This window comes from Gymnoscopelus microlampas (assembly GCF_963454915.1).
Source record: "Gymnoscopelus microlampas genome assembly, chromosome: 7".
Lineage (NCBI taxonomy): Eukaryota > Metazoa > Chordata > Actinopteri > Myctophiformes > Myctophidae > Gymnoscopelus > Gymnoscopelus microlampas.
Window position 1 is genome coordinate 1,943,970 of NC_139944.1, and position 20,074 is coordinate 1,964,043.

Sequence of the window (20,074 nt, forward strand, 5' to 3'; positions counted from 1 at the left end):
GGTGTTACTAATGATACTAATGAAGGCTCTGTTCCATAAGGCCTTGGCTACACGTACATGGATCTTTTTGTAAACGGACATTTTTGTGTGCGTTTGGGCCTTTCAGCCACACGCAAACGGTGTTTTTGGCCGCTAAAACGGATATTTTTGTAAACGGATAAATAAGTGAAGGTTTTCCAAAACATGCGTTTCAGTGGATCTGTGTGGACATGTAATCCGGAGATTTTGAGAAACGATGACGTCATCGCGCATTCGCACATGGTCATTATAATAATAAATAATATAATAATACATAAACACCGGACCGCTCATGGTCATTATAATAATACATGAAGAGAGAGAGAGAGAGCAACACTTACAGTCTATGAAACAAGGCACGCTCATTTATGGCAAAATAATGTCATAATTAATAATAAGACAGTGGTGGGAAAAGTAGCTCATTCACTGCGTGACGAAAACCCTCTTTCTCTGCGCCAAGTAGAACACGCGGCGCCGCGCACACAGATTGAATGTGGGGGGTCTGTCGTCCTAAAACACAATCGCCCCGGGTCAAAATCCAGCGACCATGGAGCGGCCGCGGGTGGCCCGCTCAGAAGGTGCGTGGGGCGGGGAGTTTTTTTGGGACGACCGCCCATGGAATGAATCGATAAATGAAGTAAAACTCAACCCTGAAACATGACTGTCATACCATGACAGTCATGGTGCCGAGAGTCCCTGCTTTATAGTGGTGTTCGATGTTTTTACATTGCCAACTCTCACATGTAGGAAACGTTCAGATTTCAAATATAAAGTGCTTACCCCCGAGCCACGGACGTTACAAGGCGATCCGGACCGCGATAAGTACCCGTATCTCCCGTATTGTTCAATAAAAAACATTTTAATCCGATCGCCGGCCATTTTCTCCAAATTTTCTCCGATGCTTTCAACCATGCGACACCAATGGTTGGGAGGTGTATTGCACTCTGATACATTACCCAAAAGAAAGAAAATAAAAATAAAATGGCCGACGATGGGATTAAAATGCTTTTTTATTGAACAATACGGGAGATACGGGTACTTATCGCGGTCCGGATTGCCTTGTAACATCCGTGGCTCAGGGATAAGCACTTTATATTTGAAATATGAACGTTTATGTACATGTGAGAGTTGGCAATGTAAAAAAAAACAACGAACACCACTATAAACCAGAGACTCGACAGCGTCATGTGAACCATGGCTATACTGTTTGCGATGCAGCTGCCAGCCTGCGCCCTAATAATGTTGTTTTCGTTTATGTTCACGTGTTCACGTATGCTATTAAAATAATGCAGCTATTGCAGTATTGGGCCTTAACATGTGATTACAAATGTATTTGTATTTGGCCCCTCATATATATAATTATAAAATAAATGTAAATATAAAATCTGATATAAAATTGAAACTTGCAGCTGATCGATGCGTTTCTGCGTCTACGTGTGGACAGGGATTTTTGTTTATCTTTGTCATGTGGCCAGGGATTCTTTTTAAAAACGGAGGACTAAAATATCCGTTTAGTAAAAGATCCATGTACGTGTAGCCAAGGCTTAGTGTAGCACAGTGGTTTCCACCACGACCCCCTACAAATGGAACCAAATGGACCCTTACGGGTCCATTTGGTTCCATTTGTACACTCAGAGTTATGGACCCGTAAGGGGCCATTTGGAAGCCCAATGAGGGTCCCTGGACCCCAACTTTAGACACACTGGTCTAGCAAAGTGTTTCCAGTGAGTCAACATGCACAATATCAGCACCCTGACTCTGTTTGACCAGAATGGAATAGAGCCTTCATTAGTATCATTAGGCAACACCTGTGAATGTCTTCACAATATGGCTGCTGTGAATAGAGCCTATTACGTTTTTACGTTGTTAACAAAATATTCAACCAACCAAAAAAAGCCCATTACTATGAATGAAAGAAAGAGAAGCGTTTATTATGAAGTGTGATCATTGATCAACTGCAGTAAAGTGAAAGTTTTATGCATTTATTTATTTATTTACATTCATGTTGTGGAGGCTATAGCAGCTTCATTTACATAATGACACAATTACAATGATCAAGTAGCAATATATATATGTACAGCAAATAATATGAGATATATTTATACAGTGAGTATATAATGTATATACATATGATGAATTAATGGTAGGGGGGTGTGTGTGTGTGTGTGTGTGCGCATGAGAGATTATCGACATGCTGTATTTACATGTTTCTAGCGTGTTCCCTACACCAGGGGTCTCCAATGTGTTCCAGGCCGCACCTTAAGGACCCCCCTAGCTGAGAGTGATGAGGCAGGGACCCCCCACTACATATTGGATTCATGTTAATGTGTGTTTTAAGACATTTAACCACTTAACCCTCAATACTTAGTAAACCTGACCTCTGGCTATGTACTACGGTGCTCTTTTTTCCCTGTACACCAAACATCTTTGCCGAAACTAGCCGATCTACAAGCTCACAACGTGTCTGCGATGCGTTGTAGATCGATGAGCTTGTAGATCGGCTATAGTTTCAGCTACTGTTCCCCCCAGAACAGGGATACGAGGGCTCAAGTGGTTAATGTATAAAATGTTATTAAAAAATTCCTATCACACAAAGATTTTGCGCCTGTTGAAGACCCCTGATCTACATGTGTGTAATGTATGCTTGTACAATCGTGTGTCTATCTCTATCGTAACGCATTTTACAACAATCAACGCACGTTTTGCAGCAGCAGACACGCGTGTGTGTGTGTGTGTGTGTGTGTGTGTGTGTGTGTGTGTGTGTGTGTGTGTGTGTGTGACTGCTGCTGCGTGTAAACTGTTTATTTGTCATCGTGTGTGACAATGTTTTAACCTTATCTTCATATACTTGGTCCTCACTATAGTGCTTATTATAAGACGGATAAAATGTTTGCCTACCATACTAGGTCTGTGTCTCATTGGTGGGGCTGTGGACAGCTCAGAAACCTGCCTACCAGTGACATCATCGATGGGGAATCCAAGCTAATAGAAACTACAGGATTTCTATTCCTGGAAAGTTACCATGCTGAAATAGAAGCCCCTGTTCTTAAAACTAAAAATGTTGAAATCTTGTTTTTAAAAAAAACTAAAAACTGCCTAATGATGATGTCACTGGTAGGCGGGTTTCTGAACTGTCCACACAGCCAACCTCAGACCGTCAGATAAAAAGAGACTTTCTTTCTAGGGGGCGGGGATCATACTGACCACGCCCCCATGAGGAACATTTTTAACAGAGTAGATGTCATTTCCAGTATTCTGGTGGATTTGGAGAGTTTGATACTTTTATCAGGCTTTACTTATAGGAGACATTCAAAAGCTAAAAGTAGGCCTACAGAAATTCATTTGATGACTGAAGCAATAAAAGAGCCATGTTTAATAATAACCACTAATTACATAATAATTGCATTCAATTACAATGTATCACTTAGATACATGGAGTGTATGTGTACACTGTATGTGGGACTGGAGTTTATCCAGACATAATATACATAAAGCGACAGTAAAAGAGTAACATTCCCATTCTCTCAGAGAGAGAGGTTTTTTTTTTGGGGGGGGGGGGGTGAGAGAGAGAGAGAGAGAGAGAGAGACACCTTCCAACAAAAAAAAAACAATCAAATACTGCCATCCATGGTGATTTGCATATCAAAAACCTAATATCTTATATGGGCCTACATGGGTTGCCACGCAAAAAGGGTGAAATCCGCCAAAACAGGAGGAAAAAAAGGAGAAATGGAGGAAAAGGAGTAGGGAAGGAGAAATGGTCAAATAAAAGGACGCCTGCAGAATCCAGGAGGGTTGGCAGGTATGCAGCCTCCTCTGAGACACAGAGTGAGTAGACACACGTGGTGCTCATATTATAATGAGCATTAGTGAGGACCATTTATATGAAGATAGGTTGATATAATACACTGGCCTGTTCACATGTGAACATGTTGACATCATAGACTGTAGAACAGTTATAAGAGGAAGGGAGCCATGACGTCACTCTATACAGACCGTTTCAAGCCATTATTTCAGCCAATTCAAATCCACCATTTTGGAATCCATCCCACGCGCACCTGTCCCTTACGGCATTGGTTCTCAAAGTGGGGTCCAGGGGCCCCCAGGGTTCATTAAGGGGGGGGGGGGGGGGGGGCATTTTTAACTCAAATCTTTGCTTCTGGAGGTCCCTGGCACAAAATGTTTTTCAGATGGGGGTCCGCAGCCAAAGGATCCTTGACATGAAAAACCTCACTCTTTTCAGGCCGTGACCCCCAAACAAGAATCATATGTGAACTGGGGACCCCCCACCCTGACAAGCACTTGGAATAGTAGGAGTTAGTTGAGGCATTAACTTTAGTTTGACTCTGTTCCACAGATACTTATAGGGGAAATAGCTGATATACAAACTCAATACGCCTCGCATAGATCTGCTATTTTCAAAATCTTTGCCTCTTTCATATTATTTGACAATTTGGCCAATGTTTGACCAGTTTTTATAGTACAGTTTGTTGATTACTTTTGATGCAGTAATGGTCTTTTTCTTTTTTAGGTATTAAAAAGGTCTTAAAAGTCCTTAAATTGTCACTTTGCTGTCATCTCGGGACCCCCTGGGGGTCCCAACCCACAGGTTGAGAACCACTGTCTTACAGCACTGTAAAACCTGTTAGAACTGGTCATTCATGGTGTCTCTCCTGGCCGTCAAAGACAATCTGATCTAGAAGGAACCTCCTGCAGGTCAAAGTGTGTGAACATTCCTGTCCTTTTGAAGTATTAAAGGACGACTTCACCACTTTTCAACATATCTTCATATAATAGGTCCTCACTAATGCTCATGATATAATGGTAAAAAAAAAAAAATTCTAATCAGTCTGTGTCTCAGAGGAGGGCTGTAGACAGTTCAGAAACCCGTCTACCAGTGACATCATCGATGGGGAATCCAAGCTAATAGAAACTGCAGGCTTTGTATTCCTGGAAAGTTGCAATGCAATAATAGATCCCATTGTTCTCGCCTTAATAAAAATCTTTTTTTTTTTTTTTATATATAATTTTTATCCCACGATTTTGTAACCCACATTTTTTCACCCAGTGCCAATTGCCTATGTAATCCTGGGCACTACCTACCCTCTGCCAGCGTAGGGAGAGCCCAAGCTGAAGCTCATGCCTCCTTCAATGCATGAGGAGCAAGCAGGCCGCTTCTTATCACCCGACAGGGGGGAGTTTCCCTGGTTGGACATAGCACGTGGAAGGAACACGTTATTCCAACCAGTTCCCTTCTCCTCCATCAGGCGCCCCGGCTGACCAGGGGGAGGCAGTATAGTGACCAGGATTACTACATGTTTTTGTGAGGGTATTAACTACCCTAGGAGACACGGGGAGAACATGCAAACTCCACACAGAGTAGGCCCTTTCACCAACCCCACCTAGGGTATGGGCGCCGATGACGTGGAGGAGAGAACACGCCCCCAGCGCCCACAGCGTCCCTGGCGGGAATCGAACCCAGGACCTTCTAGCTGTGAGGCGACAGCGCTACCGACTGCGCCACCGTGCCCCCCAGATAAAAATCTGAATAAAAAAATTGTAATCTTTTTGGGGGAAAAAATCCTGCCTAACGATGATGTCACTGGTAGACGGGTTTCTGGACTGTCCACAGCCCTCCTATGAGACACAGACCAAGTAGAAAAAAATTGTATCATTTTATCATGAGCATTAGTGAGGACCTATTATATGAAGATATGTTGAAAAGTGGTGAAGTCGTCCTTTAATAGTAATAATAATAATAATAATAATGTAATAAAGTACACATACAGGAGGAGCATAGACAGATGTTATAAAGCAGGGGTCTTCAACGTTTTTAGTTTTTCAGGCCAAGGACCCCTTAGCTGAGAGAGAGATGAAGCAGGGACCACTAGATAGTTTTATAGACAGCACTATCATCGGTGTTGTGTACATTAATGTTTTAGTTTATTTTACACAATGTATGTTCTATTAATATGCTGGATGTTAATGTGTATTTTCATTTAACCACTTAAACCCTCAATACTTAGTAAACTTGACCATTGGCTCTGTACTTGGTCTGCTCCTTTTCCCCTCTACACCAAAACTCTTTGCCGAAAACAGCCAATTTACAAGCTCACAGTGCCTCGCGCTGAGCTTGTAGATCTGCTATTTTCGGCTAATGTTTCCTTCAGAATAGGGATGCTAGTGTTGACGTGGTTAATGTAAAAAAAGAATCCTGTCACACAAAGATTTGGAGGCCCCCCTGTAGTAAATCTGAGGACCCCCTAGGGGTCCCGGACCCCCTGTTGAAGACCCCTGTTATAAAGCGAAATCCGTCAGAATGCAGAATGCTGTACCGTTCAACACATTCCCCGTAAGAGAACACAATCTGTAGCTGCCCACCACCATGGAGGTTGAGGTTGGGGGTTCGAATCCACCGCGGTGCATCCGGCCTTGCCGAGCGTCTATAAGAACACAATTGGCCCGTGCTCGGGTTAGGGAAGCCTGGCAGGGAGGGGGATATTTGTCACTGCATGTACTCCTACGGGCTGGGGAAGGAGGGGCGAGAGGAGTAGGACGAAGGCTCTCCTCCCGGTGGGGGCTCCTCACTGGCAGGTGAGTCAGTAGGATACAACACCAGTGACAACACAGAAAATGTGTGTTGGGGAGGAATTAATTGGCCTAATGATTAACCCATTTAGACCTGAGGCGATTCTTAAAAATGTTTTCTAAATCCTAAAACAGTTTTTTGAAAAGTTTTTTTTCTTAATGGGTTAAGACCTGGAACGCATCTATGTCACTTTAGATTTCTTTGGCTATTCAAAAATAGCAGATTTACAAGCTCATAGCGCGGCACCGAGTGCCGCGCTACGAGCTTGTAGATCTGCTATTTTTGAAAAATCGTGAAAATGTGTGCAAATCTTTGAATAATATATTGTTTTAAAGCGAACATTTTTAACTAAAATCTTTGCTTCTGGGGGTCCCTGGAACAACATATTTTGATGGGGGTCCGTGGCCAAATACTTATAATTTTGGGGGTCCTTGACATGAAAAAGTTTGAGCACCACTGATATAGAAACATACGTTTTTTCAGAACACTGTTGAGATTTAGGAGACATGTAGAATCGGCTTCAGGTCTCAATGGGTTAATGGGTTAAATTGGGGAAAAGGGGGGAAAAAAAACAAAACCCAATCTGTTCGTCCTTTTGTCTTTGTGTTTGTTGCTGTTCTGTAAAGCGCAAAACGTCCAAACGCTTCTTGGTAAAAGGGAGGTGATATAGGACTACAAATCGACGTCATTCCGAACCTATAGGATGGGCGGTCTGAGAACTTTTCCAGACGTCCTCACTCTCCCAACTATAGTTCGGAAAGCCCGTCCGAACCGCAGTGTCGGTGGGAGCACGTATTGGTCTTAATACAGTGCACGTTACTACAGTTCATTTGGTACAGTACATGTAATAAAGTACATTTAGCACAGTACATGTAATACAGTACATGCACGATGTGAACTGAAACAGAAGGAGTAATGCACATACCGTATGCTCCTGGTCAGTTCAAATGTGACTCAAATGTACAATCGTTTAGTGTTACTACAGACCACTCTAAAAGCCCAGGATTACTGTACCGATTACTGTAAACCGTCACATAATAATCCTCTTGTCTCTAGGTTGCTAAATAAAGGGGTATTTGAACCCCCCACCCCCTCCATTTGAAGTACCCCTTCCCCCCTTTAAAGGTGACTCTCCACCAAACAGACTGCTTCAGACTACTACCGACTGGCAGTCGAATGAAGTCGGGATCCCTTCCATTTGAACCCATTAAGACCTGGAACGCATCTGTGCCACTTTAGATTTCTTTGGCTGTTAAAAAATAGCAGATATACAAGCTCATAGCGCGGCACCGAGTGCCGCGCTATGAGCTTGTAGATCTGCTATTTTTGAAAAATCTTGAAAACATTTTTTTTTTTTGATTTTTTTCAAAAAACTGTTAGGATTTAGAAAACATTTTTAAGAATCGCCTCAGGTCTAAATGGGTTAATGATATCTTCCTCTTTAACCAGTTGAGCCCCAGGGCGTGTCTATTCTGGAGGGGGAACATTCAACAAAAAGCTCAGAACGCACCACAAGGAGATGTGGTGTAGACCCGGGTACAACGAGTGTCTGTCTATATGGTTGACCAGAGTCCCTCAGGGCTCTTTAGTCTTTAGGCTCTATAGTGTCTTTTCTGTTTTACGCTCGACATTAAATATTTTTCGCTGAAAATAGACGATCTACAAGCTCTATTCAAAAAAATACATGATGATGAAGTCACAGACTCCCCCCCCCACCAATCAAACAGGATTTTAACAATAGGCTCTATGCACAGCAGCTAAATTATCGCTTCCTTCACAGATGTTACCAGTGATACTAATGAAGGCTCTGTTCCATTTAGTGTAGCACAGTGGTTTCCACGACCCCCATAACTCTGAGAGTGTACAAATGGAACCAAATGGACCCGTAAGGGTCCATTTGGTTCCATTTGTACACTTTCAGAGTTACACACCCGTAAAGGGCCATTTGGGAGTGTTTCCAGTGAGCCAACAATGCACAATATCAGCACCCTGACTCCGTCTGACCAGAATGGAACAGAGCCTTCATTAGTATCATTGGTAACACCTGTGAATGTCTTACAATATGGCTGCTGTGCATAGAGCCTATTCCAGTTCCTTAACGATCCCCTCTTAACGGTCCCATTCCCTAACGGTTCCCTTTAACCATTCCTATAGGGGGTTCTAAATGGACCCCTATGCTGTAGGTCTGTAACTCTGAGTGTACAAATGGAACCAAAGGCACCTGTAAGGGTCCATTTGGTTCCATTTGTACACTCTCAGAGTTATGGTGGTCCTTGAAATTAACCCGTTTGACAACCACTGGTATTGTAATTGTAAAGCAGACATGAAGTCCACACATACCAGCTCTGACAGTGTGATAAAAACCTGGTCCCAGAAAACGGCTCCAAATGTGATGGAACCGATTCCGGTTCCTCAATGTTGGATCCGGTTCCTACGGTTTCGGGCCCCAACCCCTTAGGTCTACTGTGTTGGGCTCGGTTCTACTCGGTCAGTATTGGGTTCTATCGGCTTCTATTTGCTTCCGCTCCAGGCTCGCTGGGCGGTGGTGGAGTGCGGCGACGGAGCGCACAGGTCCAAGTCGCTGTCGTCGGACTCTCCCTCGGCGATGTAGGGCTGACCGCCGCCGGCGTAGCGGCCTCCTCCTCCTCCTCTGTGGTGGTCTCCTCGGTGCCCCTCCCCCGGCAGGGAGGAGGAGGCGGCGGCATGGAGGCCGCTGTTGAGGACCTCGAGGTGTTCTCTGGACTGTGAGATGGAGAACCCGCTGAAGGATCTCTCCAGCTCCTCATGGTCCACGGAGGGGATGGAGATGGACGCGTCGCTGCCCAGCTTCTCTCCTTAGAGAAAGGCAACGGTGGAAGAATTGCACACGCGTTTTACTTAAAGGAGTAGTTCACCCAAACCATTACAACAAATCTCTGAGATCACAAACCCCCCAAAGCAGAGCATAAGATACAGTTAGTACATGAACATAACATTAAACCTTTCATTTGCATGAGTTAACCCATGGAGACCTGAAGCCGATTCTACAGCCAAGTCTCCTAAATCTCAACAGTATTCTGAAAAACGTATGTTTCTATATCAGTGGTGCTCAATCTTTTTCATGTCAAGGACCCCCCAAATGATATGTATTTGGCCGCGGACCCCCATCAAAATATATTGTTCCAGGGACTCCCCAGAAGCAACGATTTGAGTTAAAAATGTTCGCTTTAAAAAAAAAAAAATTCAACGATTTGCACACATTTTCACGATTTAAAAAAAATAGCAGATCTACAAGCTCATAGCGCGGCACTCGGTGCCGCGCTATGAGCTTGTATATCTGCTATTTTTGAATAGCCCAAAGTGTAAAATAATGCTTTTTAGCTCAAATCTAAAAATGACACAGTTCCAACCCTTAATGGGTTAAGATACCACATATCACAGTACAATCCATAGAATCAGCCATTAACATAAGAACTAAACGCCACAGGGAGGAGGCTGGGGAGGTGGAGCTGACAGCTGTACAGCGAGCCGTGACAGCTGAGTGCGTAGAATGAACCGTGAACGGAGGACTTCTTAAAAAGACCGCCTGAGATGCACTGTGGGAATAGGCTCTATTCACAGCAGCCATATTATGAAGATATTCACAGGTGTTGCCAATGATACTAATGAAGACTCTGTTCCATTCTGCTCAAAGAGTCAGGGTGCTGATATTGTGCATTGTTGGCTCACTGGAAACACTCTGCTAGACCAGTGTGTCTAAAGTTAGGGTCCAGGGACCCTCATGGGCTTCCAAATGGCCCCTTACAGGCGTGTAACTCTGAGAGTGTACAAATAGAACCAAATTTGGTTCCATTTGTACACTCTCAGAGTTATGGGGGTCGTGGAAACCACTGTGCTACACTAAATGGAACACAGCCTTCATTAGTATCATTAGTAACACCTGTGAAGGAAGTGATAATATGGCTGCTGTGCATAGAGCCTATAGACAGGGTTTAATGAAAGTAGATTAAATTATGCAGTTTGTAATACCTTGTTTACTCAATAAAAATGATTTGTCGGAAGTTGGATCTGTTTGTATATAATAGCAGCATTATGCCTATTATGCCTATAATAGCAGAATTATGGCTATCTAACTCCCGAACATAACAACAGAGTGAACGGCGCAACAATTCGTTTCCCCCGAGCATGCGCAGATTGCGCATTCTGCTCTGTGATGACGTCGCGCGGAAATTCGTCTATAAGGGCACGTGTGAGTTAGCTTGTAGCGAATGAGAATGACGTGAGGTTGAACGTGGAGAGACAGACTGACTTGTGGGTCTATGTATGAATTACATGTACGAATGTATGTTAGCGAATGAATGGGGGGAGGGAGGTTCCGGGGACAGTGAGCTAGCAATGTACACCTCCTGCCTTCCGTGCCTACCTGAAATATCTGGATCTCAAGTACAAATTTGACAGAGCAACTTATAAACATTTGACCAGCAGTATCTATACTTTGACTCAAGCACTGTTAATGTTGACAACATATTTTGATTTAGGGTGCGTTCGGAAATACAGCACTGAGTGCACTGGCCAATACAAACTAATAGGCGAGTGCGCTCCCGCTGCGCATTTCCGAATGCACCCCTAGTTTCAGTCATAGTCTTTTGAATAAAATTCCATATAGATTTAGTCATATTTTAGTAATATATAAATATTATATATAAGATTTTAGTCGACTAAATCTACAGTTGATTTAGACGACTAAAATGTATTCTGGCGGGCTGAGATGGCATCGTAAGGCCTGATTTATACTTAGCTGTGTGCCGAAAATAACCGACCTACAAGCTCACAGCGTGTCTTGTACTGTAGATCTGATATTTTCGGAACGTTACACCTGAGAGCGACAAAGCACAAAATGACTTGCCTTTAGTTCTATAGTGGGGCATATTAAGTCAATATTCCATCAAAATCTTTCACTTGGTGATACAAGCACCAAAATTGGCACAAATGATGTCCAGGATGTACTATCTAAGAAAAGTACGAGATCCAGCTGACAATCCAAGATGGCCGCCAGTTTTCAAGATGGCCGCCTCATCAAATGCAAAATAAATGTTTTTTGAAGTAAAACTTGAATGAACACAAATGTATTAATGATCCAAACATCAAAATGAATGTATTCTGACTGGAAGAATAGTGTCAATTGAATTCCAATATGGCCGCCAGTTTTCAAGATGGCGGTTATTACGTGACTCAAAATGAGCATTTTCGGAAGCTGTCTGATCACAGATATTGCATTAAGTTGAAGGGAAACATCCATGATCATTCATTGAAATGCTGTGGTCAAGCTCTATTGGTTTGTCATTTTTTATAAGAGTGATGTCAAAGCACAACCCGGGCACACTGGTGACATCACTGCTGTGAGACTCAGCATGGGGTTCAGTGTCGGCTTGTAGTGTACTAGCTGTAGGTGTAGTTTACTAACTGTTGTAGTGGTGTACTCATTGTAGTTTGTACTGTAGTATACGTTAATGTCCCAAATGCTAATAAGCCCCTGTATATATCTCAACTACAAGTTTAGTTTGTTGTAGTATTGTAGTTAGATTGCCGCACCTGAATTGACAGGATGTGCCAGCGCGGGAGGCAAACTCATCAGCCTTGAAGGCTTAAGTCCTTGCAACCACGAAGAAGCTGACTCCAGCATCTTCACACATGCTCTCCATGCAGCCAAGCAACAAATGAAGTCTGTGTTGATTGAGGCATGCAACACAGATATTCTTGTTGTTGCAGTCAGTGCAGGCTTAGAAATTATGTGGGTATAATTTGGCCAGGGTCAGTCCATTAGGTGATTGCCAATTCATGATATGGTAGTAGGCCTAATTGTTGGCCCAGAGAAATCCAGTGGCATGCTGTCCTTCCACGCCAGTGGAAAGACAGTTGTGTCAGCTTTTCATGGTAAAGGCAAGAAAACTGCATGTCAGGCAACAGTGTGCAAAATGCAAACTGAAAGCCCTGCCAACTGTGGCTGGCAAAAAGATGGAGAGGTCTGGACAATCCCTCCACCTATTGTTCAGACTTGTGAGCAGTTGACAAAATGTGTCTAAAAGACTGAATCCCGAGGACGATGCAAATGCTACCACTTCATGCTTAAGTGTACACAGTTGTGTGTCTGCAAATGTGAGGACTAAAAGAAGAACCAAACTGTTACGGTTTGGTTCCATATGACCAAAGTGCAGTCCAGTCCAGTCCAGTCCAGCATAATACAGTACAGTCCAGTACAGTACTACAGTCCAATACAGTACAGTCCAGTATAATACAGTCCAGTCCAGTTCAGTAAAGCACAGTACAGTGCCGTACAGTGCAGTACAGTATAATCAAGTGGATCTCGTACTTTTCTGAGAGAGTAGGTTCTGAAGCACTTGTGTGCCAAATTTGGTGCTTGTATCACCAAGTGAAAGATCGTTTCAGCAATCTGCTCCACTATACTGGATCTCTTCTCCTAGTCCCTTCCTAACGTTTTTTGTTGACGCAATTGTCAATATATTTGTCACAGTTTAAGTCATCATAGGTTAGTTTTTTTATATTGTTTTCGTCTGTGAAAAAAGGTAGTCGAAAACACACACAGACATCAAAGGGCCCTTTTACCCGTTCTGTAAAAAGTGTCCTCTATAGACCATGAATTCAGCATTTACTATGGTGAAAGAAACACAAATGCTCCCTTTCCTTGCCGTAACCGAAGGCAGCGTTCCAGAGAATTGCCTTTTCCAAACTCTCCTGAACTTGAATGCAGCATTTTATGTTGAAAGAAATGCCCTTTGAGTATAAATCCATGCCGTACGCCACATCTCCAGCAAAGGCCTGATTATGCTGAGCGCGGTCTCGCACACCAAAAATAGCTGATCTACAAGTTCACAACACGGCGTGCTGCGACGCGTAGAAATAAAAAAAATATCAGCGGTGGAAAAAGTACTCAAATGTGGGGGGAAAAAAATATGAAAATATATAGGGGAAAAAAAGCAAATGCAAACAAACACTTCCGTTTTTGCATTATTATTATTGCAAAAAAACGATACATATCGTCACAAAAACGTATCGCGGTATATCGTGGGACGATATATCGGCACACCCCTAATGTTTAGTAATAAAAATCTTAATGCAAAGAGTAACTAGTAACTAAGTTTTCAAATAACTGTAGAAGCGTAAAAGTACAATAAAAAGTAAAATAAATAAATATATTAAAAATATGTTATATAATTGAAAATGCCAATAAATATATTGTTTAAAAAAAAAAAAATTGGAAATACTCCACAAAAGTAAAAATACCTAAAGATTTTACTTAAATACAGTACTTCAGTAAATGTACTTAGTTACCATACACCACTGAAAATAATAATAATAATAATAATAATACTCCGGACAAAAGTGCCCTTTTATAATTGTTAGCCCTTGCCCCTCTAACTTTCTCTGCACGTCCCTGTTTCTCGTCATAGTTTTAGTCAACAGAATGAACCCTGCTCCAAACTCTCTCTCACCTCCTCTCTCTCCGGCGCTGAGTCGATGGCCCCGCCCACCGTTGTGGCGGTCTCCGGAGGAGCGCTCGTTGGCCGGTGGCGGTGGGATTCGAACCAGCGACCCGTCGCACACGGGACTCGGGGTGTTGCCGTGACTTCGGGGCGGAGCGGGCGGAGCTTGTTGGTGGAGCTGGGAGCCGATAGGCTGCCAGGAGGTGGAGGGAGGGCAGGGATTGGCTGGAGGCTCGAAAGGTTTGTGTGAGCTGACGGACCTGATGATCTTATTGGCTGACTGAGATTTAATCAGCTTCTCTCCTGGACATCTGGAATATATATACAAATATAAGCAAAAAATATTATGTTATGTAACTAGTAACAGTAATAGAGTAATGTAACTAGTAATATATTTCAGTGAGGGACACTCACATCATAAGTACATTTTACCATTTATTGCAACAAATGAAATACAGTTAAAGCCTATGTAACTTTTTTAATGAATAAAATGTAGGTTATTTTGTCCAATCTGTATGGTAGAGTATGTTAACACAATTTATTACACGGCTTGGTTGAATGCTCGATTCTGATTGGTCAGTCATCGGTCAATATTTCTGGATAATGACCGATGAGCTCTATAACGGACCGCTGTGTAATCAAAGCCTCAGAGCACCTGGCTCATATCATTACATTTACATTACATTACAGTCATTTAGCAGACGCTTTTATCCAAAGCGACTTACAATAAGTGTATTCAACATAGGTAGGGAACGAAAACTACTAATCACCAGAAGTTTTAAGTACATTTCCTGCAAAAACAAGCAACCAAGAGTATACCTAGCGCTAAGGTAAAAGTGCAATATATCAGCTACCTACTTTCTTAAACAGATGAGACAAAAATGGCAAAATCAAATGAGCACGAGCTAAAACAAATAAGTGTATCGACTAAACAAGATCCAATAAAACAATACAAAAATAAAACAAGAGTTCGTACAACTAGTTAACAACAAGTAGGCCAGGCAAAGAGGAAGGATAGTGTTTCCTGAAGAGGTGGGTTTTCAGCCTGCGGCGAAAGATGGGCAGTGACTCTGCTGTCCTGACATCAGTGGGAAGTTCATTCCACCACTGTGGGGCCAGAACAGAAAAAAGTCGTGACCGTGTCGATCGACCAGAAGGACCGTTGAGTGGCGAGGGAGTCAGTCGCCCCGAGGTGGCAGACCGGAGTGGTCGGGCAGGGGTGTGGGCATTGACCAAAACCCGGAGGTAAGAAGGAGCTGTTCCTTTCACTGCTCTATAGGCTAGCACCAGGGTTTTAAACTGAATGCGAGCTGCTACGGGGAGCCAGTGCAGAGAACGGAGAAGGATAGTTGTGTGGGAGAACTTGGGGCGGTTGAACACCAGACGAGCCGCAGCTTTCTGAACAAGCTCCAGAGGTCTGATGGCTGATGCCGGAGCACCAGCAAGGAGGGAGTTGCAGTAGTCCAGGCGGGAGATGACAAGAGCCTGGATGAGCACCTGGGCTGTTTTCTCCGTGAGGAAGGGGCGAATCCTCCTGATGTTGTAGAGGAGGAATCTGCAGGACCGTGTCACTGATGCGATGTTAGCCGAGAACGACAGTTGATCGTCCAGGGTCACACCCAGATTCTTCGCAGTCCGAGTTGACGTCACCACAGCATTCTCAATGGTGATGGCCATGTCTCGGTGAGGACAGCCCTTCCCCGGGATGAACATCAGCTCGGTCTTGTCCAGGTTGAGCTTCAGGTGGTTCGTCGACATCCACTCCGAGATGTCAGCCAGACAAGCAGCAATGCGTGCCTCCACTTGTGTGTCAGAGGGGGGGAATGAGAGGATCAGCTGGGTGTCATCGGCATAGCAGTGGTAGGAAAAGCCATGGGAGTGGATGACAGCACCAAGAGATGTAGTGTAGAGAGAGAAAAGAAGAGGACCCAGAACCGAGCCTTGGGGAACCCCAGTAGTGAGCCTGTGTGGTTCTGACACAGACCCTCTCAGCATCACCTGGTAGGAGCGACCCGTCAGGTAGGATGCAAACAGGGAGAGTGCAGAGCCTGAGACACCCATCCCCTCGAGGGTGGAGAGGAGGATCTGGTGGTTCACTGTGTCGAACGCTGCAGACAGGTCCAGGAGTATCAGGACGGAGGAGAGAGAGTTCGCTCTAGCGGCATGGAGCGACTCCGTCACTGCCAGGAGGGCAGTCTCTGTCGAGTGACCCACTTTGAACCCCGACTGGTTGGAGTCCAGGAGGTTGTTCTGGTGGAGGTAGGAAGACAGTTGTTTAAAGACAGCACGTTCGAGAGTTTTAGATAGGAAGGATAGAAGGGAAACCGGTCTGTAGTTCTTGATCTCAGAGGGGTCAAGTGTCGGTTTCTTCAGGAGGGGGGTGACTCTGGCAGTCTTGAAAGCAGAGGGAAAGTAGCCAGACGTCAGAGAGGTGTTAATAAGGTGGGTTAAGAAGGGAAGGAGTTCAGGTGCAGAGGACTGCAGCAGAGGGGATGGGACCGGGTCCAGGGAGCATGAGGTGGGGCGACTAGAGGTAACAAGGAGAAGGACCTCTTTAGAGGAGAGGGGAGAGAAGTGGGATAGAGAGGGTGGGGGAGAGGGAGGAGGAGTAGATGAAGATAGGGAGGGAGGGGTGGAAGGCAGACAGGTGTGGGTAGTGCGCAGGGCATCAGCCGGGGGAGGAGTGAAGGAGGATCGGATATCGTTCACCTTCTTGTCAAAGAAGTTGGCGAAGTCGTCAGGGAGGAGGGAGGAGGAGGGAGGAGGGGGAGGTGGTTGCAGGAGAGAGGAGAAAGTTTCAAATAGTTTTTTAGGGTTGGAAGCTCCGCACTTCTGCATCAAGAGGTCCCGGCCGGCAACTTTGTTTGTTTACATCAGATATTTCACTGTAGGGATGTCCGATATTATCGGCCTCCCGATATTATCGGCCGATATTAGCATAAAAATTGATATCGGGAAAATATCGGTATCGGTTTTTGAAAAAAAAAAAAAAATGTTTTTTTTTTTTTTTTTTTTTTTGCTTTATAAATAAGTTACAGGAGTTCTTACTGTATATGGTGTGTGTGATATGAAATTTGAGCTTACCCTAATCACAATAATCCCCGCATATATCGGTATCGGTTGATATCGGTATCGGTAATTAAGAGTTGGACAATATCGGTATATCGGTTATCGGTAAAAAAGCCAATATCGGACAACCCTATTTCACTGTGGCAAAAAGCGTTACGCTTCTCCATAGAACAAACAATGGACGATTTGTTTAATGTTAATTTGAACATATTTGGAGAAAATGAAACTTTTGAGTCGTGGTTAATGAATGAACTGTCACCAGTAAAGAAGAGAAAAAGAGAAGAAGAGAAGAACAGCGCACACAAAGCCAGACAACACCAGATACATTAAAAGACACAGACAACTCAACGACAAAGAACTCAACAGAATTGAAGAAGACCGACACGAAATAAACACAAAACAAGAAATGACTAAAGTCATAATATAGCCGCTAGCGGCAGGCTTTTTTTGCCCCAATCTGCCGTTGAGAAATTGAAATTAAAAAAAAAAAAATGGAAAAAAAAAACTTTTTGAAAAAACATAAAAAAAAGAAAAACTTTTTTGAAAAAAGATATGTCCTTTTGAATATGATTTGACATTCATATTATTAGCAGCTGTATTGTGTGTGTGCCCCCCCCCCCCAACTACTCAAGTTAAAGTATCAATACTGCAATGTAGAAGAACTCTGCCAAAAAATGGCATACCTCAATATGACATTTTGCGGCTATATTACGACTTTGTCATGTCTTGTTTTTTTATAGTGCTGTAACATGTTATGGCCTAATCACTGTCATTCAAGCATAAATGTCTTAAAATAAGTAACTGGTATAGGACTAGCCTACCTATTGTGGTACAAAACAAGTCCTTCTGCAGTGAATTACAACATTAGGATTGTGCAGAATTCAAGAAGCTTTATTTGTTACTGACTCATAAAGATACAAGCAGCGAAATGTTGTTGGAACTTGTACCACAGATGGTTCTACATATAATTGATATAATGAAGAGAAGAAAATATTAAGCAAGAAAATAAAATGGACAATAATAACTAAATAAAAATAGCCTACAGATATATACAGTTTTAGGAATACTCTGGGACTTGTCTTAGACAGGCATGTCATCAGTGGTGTAAAGTAACTACATGTACTCAAGTACTGTATTTAAGTACAATTTTGAGGTATTTTTCACTTTACTGTTGTATTTCCAGTTTCCAGTACTTGTACTTCTACTCCACTACATCTCAGAGGCAAATATTGTACTTTTACTCCACTACAATTATTTGAAAACTGAGTTACTAGTTACTTTGCAGATATAAATTATTACATTATAAAACATACATTAACCACTTTAGCCCTATTTTATACCAAGGCTATTTGAAAATAGCTGATCTACAAGCTCACAACGTGTCGCATCGCGACGCGTTGTGAGCTTGTACTTTTACTTTTGGTACTTTAACTTTTACTTTTGGTACTTTAAATACATTTGGATACCAACACTTTTGTACTTTTACTCAAGTAAATTTTGAATTGCGGACTTTTACTTGTAACAGAGTACTTCTACATTGCAGTATTGATACTTTTACTCAAGTAAAACATTTGAGTACTTCCACTGCTCCTCATAGTTAAATCAACACTGAAGGGAGCCGCACGGCTGTTGTAAATCACAGATGATTAGAAGATTCTCCGCTGGCCGACTTTTTATGACTTAATGACTTTATGACTCTCAGCCTCTCACTCTGTCCTCTCACTATTACGGTTAGCATAGCATGTTGCTAACACATCAGCACAGACAGTTGAATGCAACGTTGGCTTCTGAGGAAAATCAACAACAAACTTTTCGCCGGAGCTGATGTGTGTGTGTGAGAGAGAGAGAGAGAGAGAGAGAGAGAGAGAGAGAGAGAGAAAGAGAGCGTGCGTGTGTGTGTGTGTGTGTGTGTGTGTGTGTGTGTGTGTGTGTGTGTGGGGTGCATTTCTCCTTTCCGACATGTCGCCTTTCCGACGTTGACGAACCCTATACCTAACCCTAACCCTAACCCTAACCGCACGCGGAAGCCACTAGTCGGAGTGGTGAGATGTCGGAATGGAGAGTGAACACCGTGTGTGTGTGTGAGAGAGAGAGAGAGAGAGAGACAGAGAGAGAGCGTGAGGGGAGGCGGGTGCTGCGAGTGACGTAACGGCCGTCCATTGGCTTTAAAGTAGTGTCTCCCCATTGGCTGTAAAGTAGTGAAGGACAGCCAATAGACAAATAGGTGTCGCGAAAACATGTCACAGATGACGATGTCTGAGGCTGTTTGTAGAGCCGCCGCGCTGCTAGCGGCTAAAAAGCATGGCATGGGCTATGAGCGTGTTTAGAGACTGGTTAGTGGAAAAGAAAATGTCGACAGACTTTGACACGTATGGAGCTGAAAACCTGAATCCGGTGCTGCGTTCGTTTTATGCATCTGTACAAAATAGATATGGAGAAACCTACTCAGTTGCCAGTTACATGGCACTTAGATCTGGGATATGTCGCCACTTCTCAAAGCTTGACATAATGAATTGCGTTACCTTCAAATCCAGCAACGGAGTGTTTTCATCTGTCATTAAAAACATTCGAAAAAATGGTAAAGACGTGAGCCAACACCACCCCCCTATCTCAGCCACAGATGTACAGCTCATCAGGCGCTCAGAGGTGCTGTCTGCCGACACAGCGAGCGGACTGGTCCATAAAGTATGGTTTGATGTACAACTGCATCTGGCAAGGCGAGGCAGAGAGGGAAATAGACACTTGACAAGAGACTCCTTTATAGAGCATAGCAGTTCCGCCACTTCCTGGTGCCGGAAGTAAATACTCGATGCATTTTTCCCATTGACTTTTCCAAAAATATTTATATCAATCAATTTAAGCCTAGAATCAAGCTATCCAGGATAGCGGTGAATCATGACCATAAAACCTTTTTTTC

The 20,074-nt window shown here is 43.3% G+C and overlaps 1 protein-coding gene across 1 annotated transcript in view; it reads right to left on the reverse strand.

Moving 5' to 3' along the window:
* Window positions 1-8,811: 8,811 nt before the first annotated feature.
* LOC311049008 (potassium voltage-gated channel subfamily KQT member 2-like) overlaps window positions 8,812-20,074 on the reverse strand; it is a gene marked incomplete at its 5' end in the record, with an annotated part of 41,512 nt that continues 30,249 nt past the window's right edge. Inside the window, 2 exon segments of the mRNA XM_084062430.1 lie at window positions 8,812-9,441; window positions 14,098-14,399. Coding sequence (XP_083918556.1) covers window positions 9,119-9,441; window positions 14,098-14,399 — 625 coding nt within the window. The 3' untranslated portion in view covers window positions 8,812-9,118.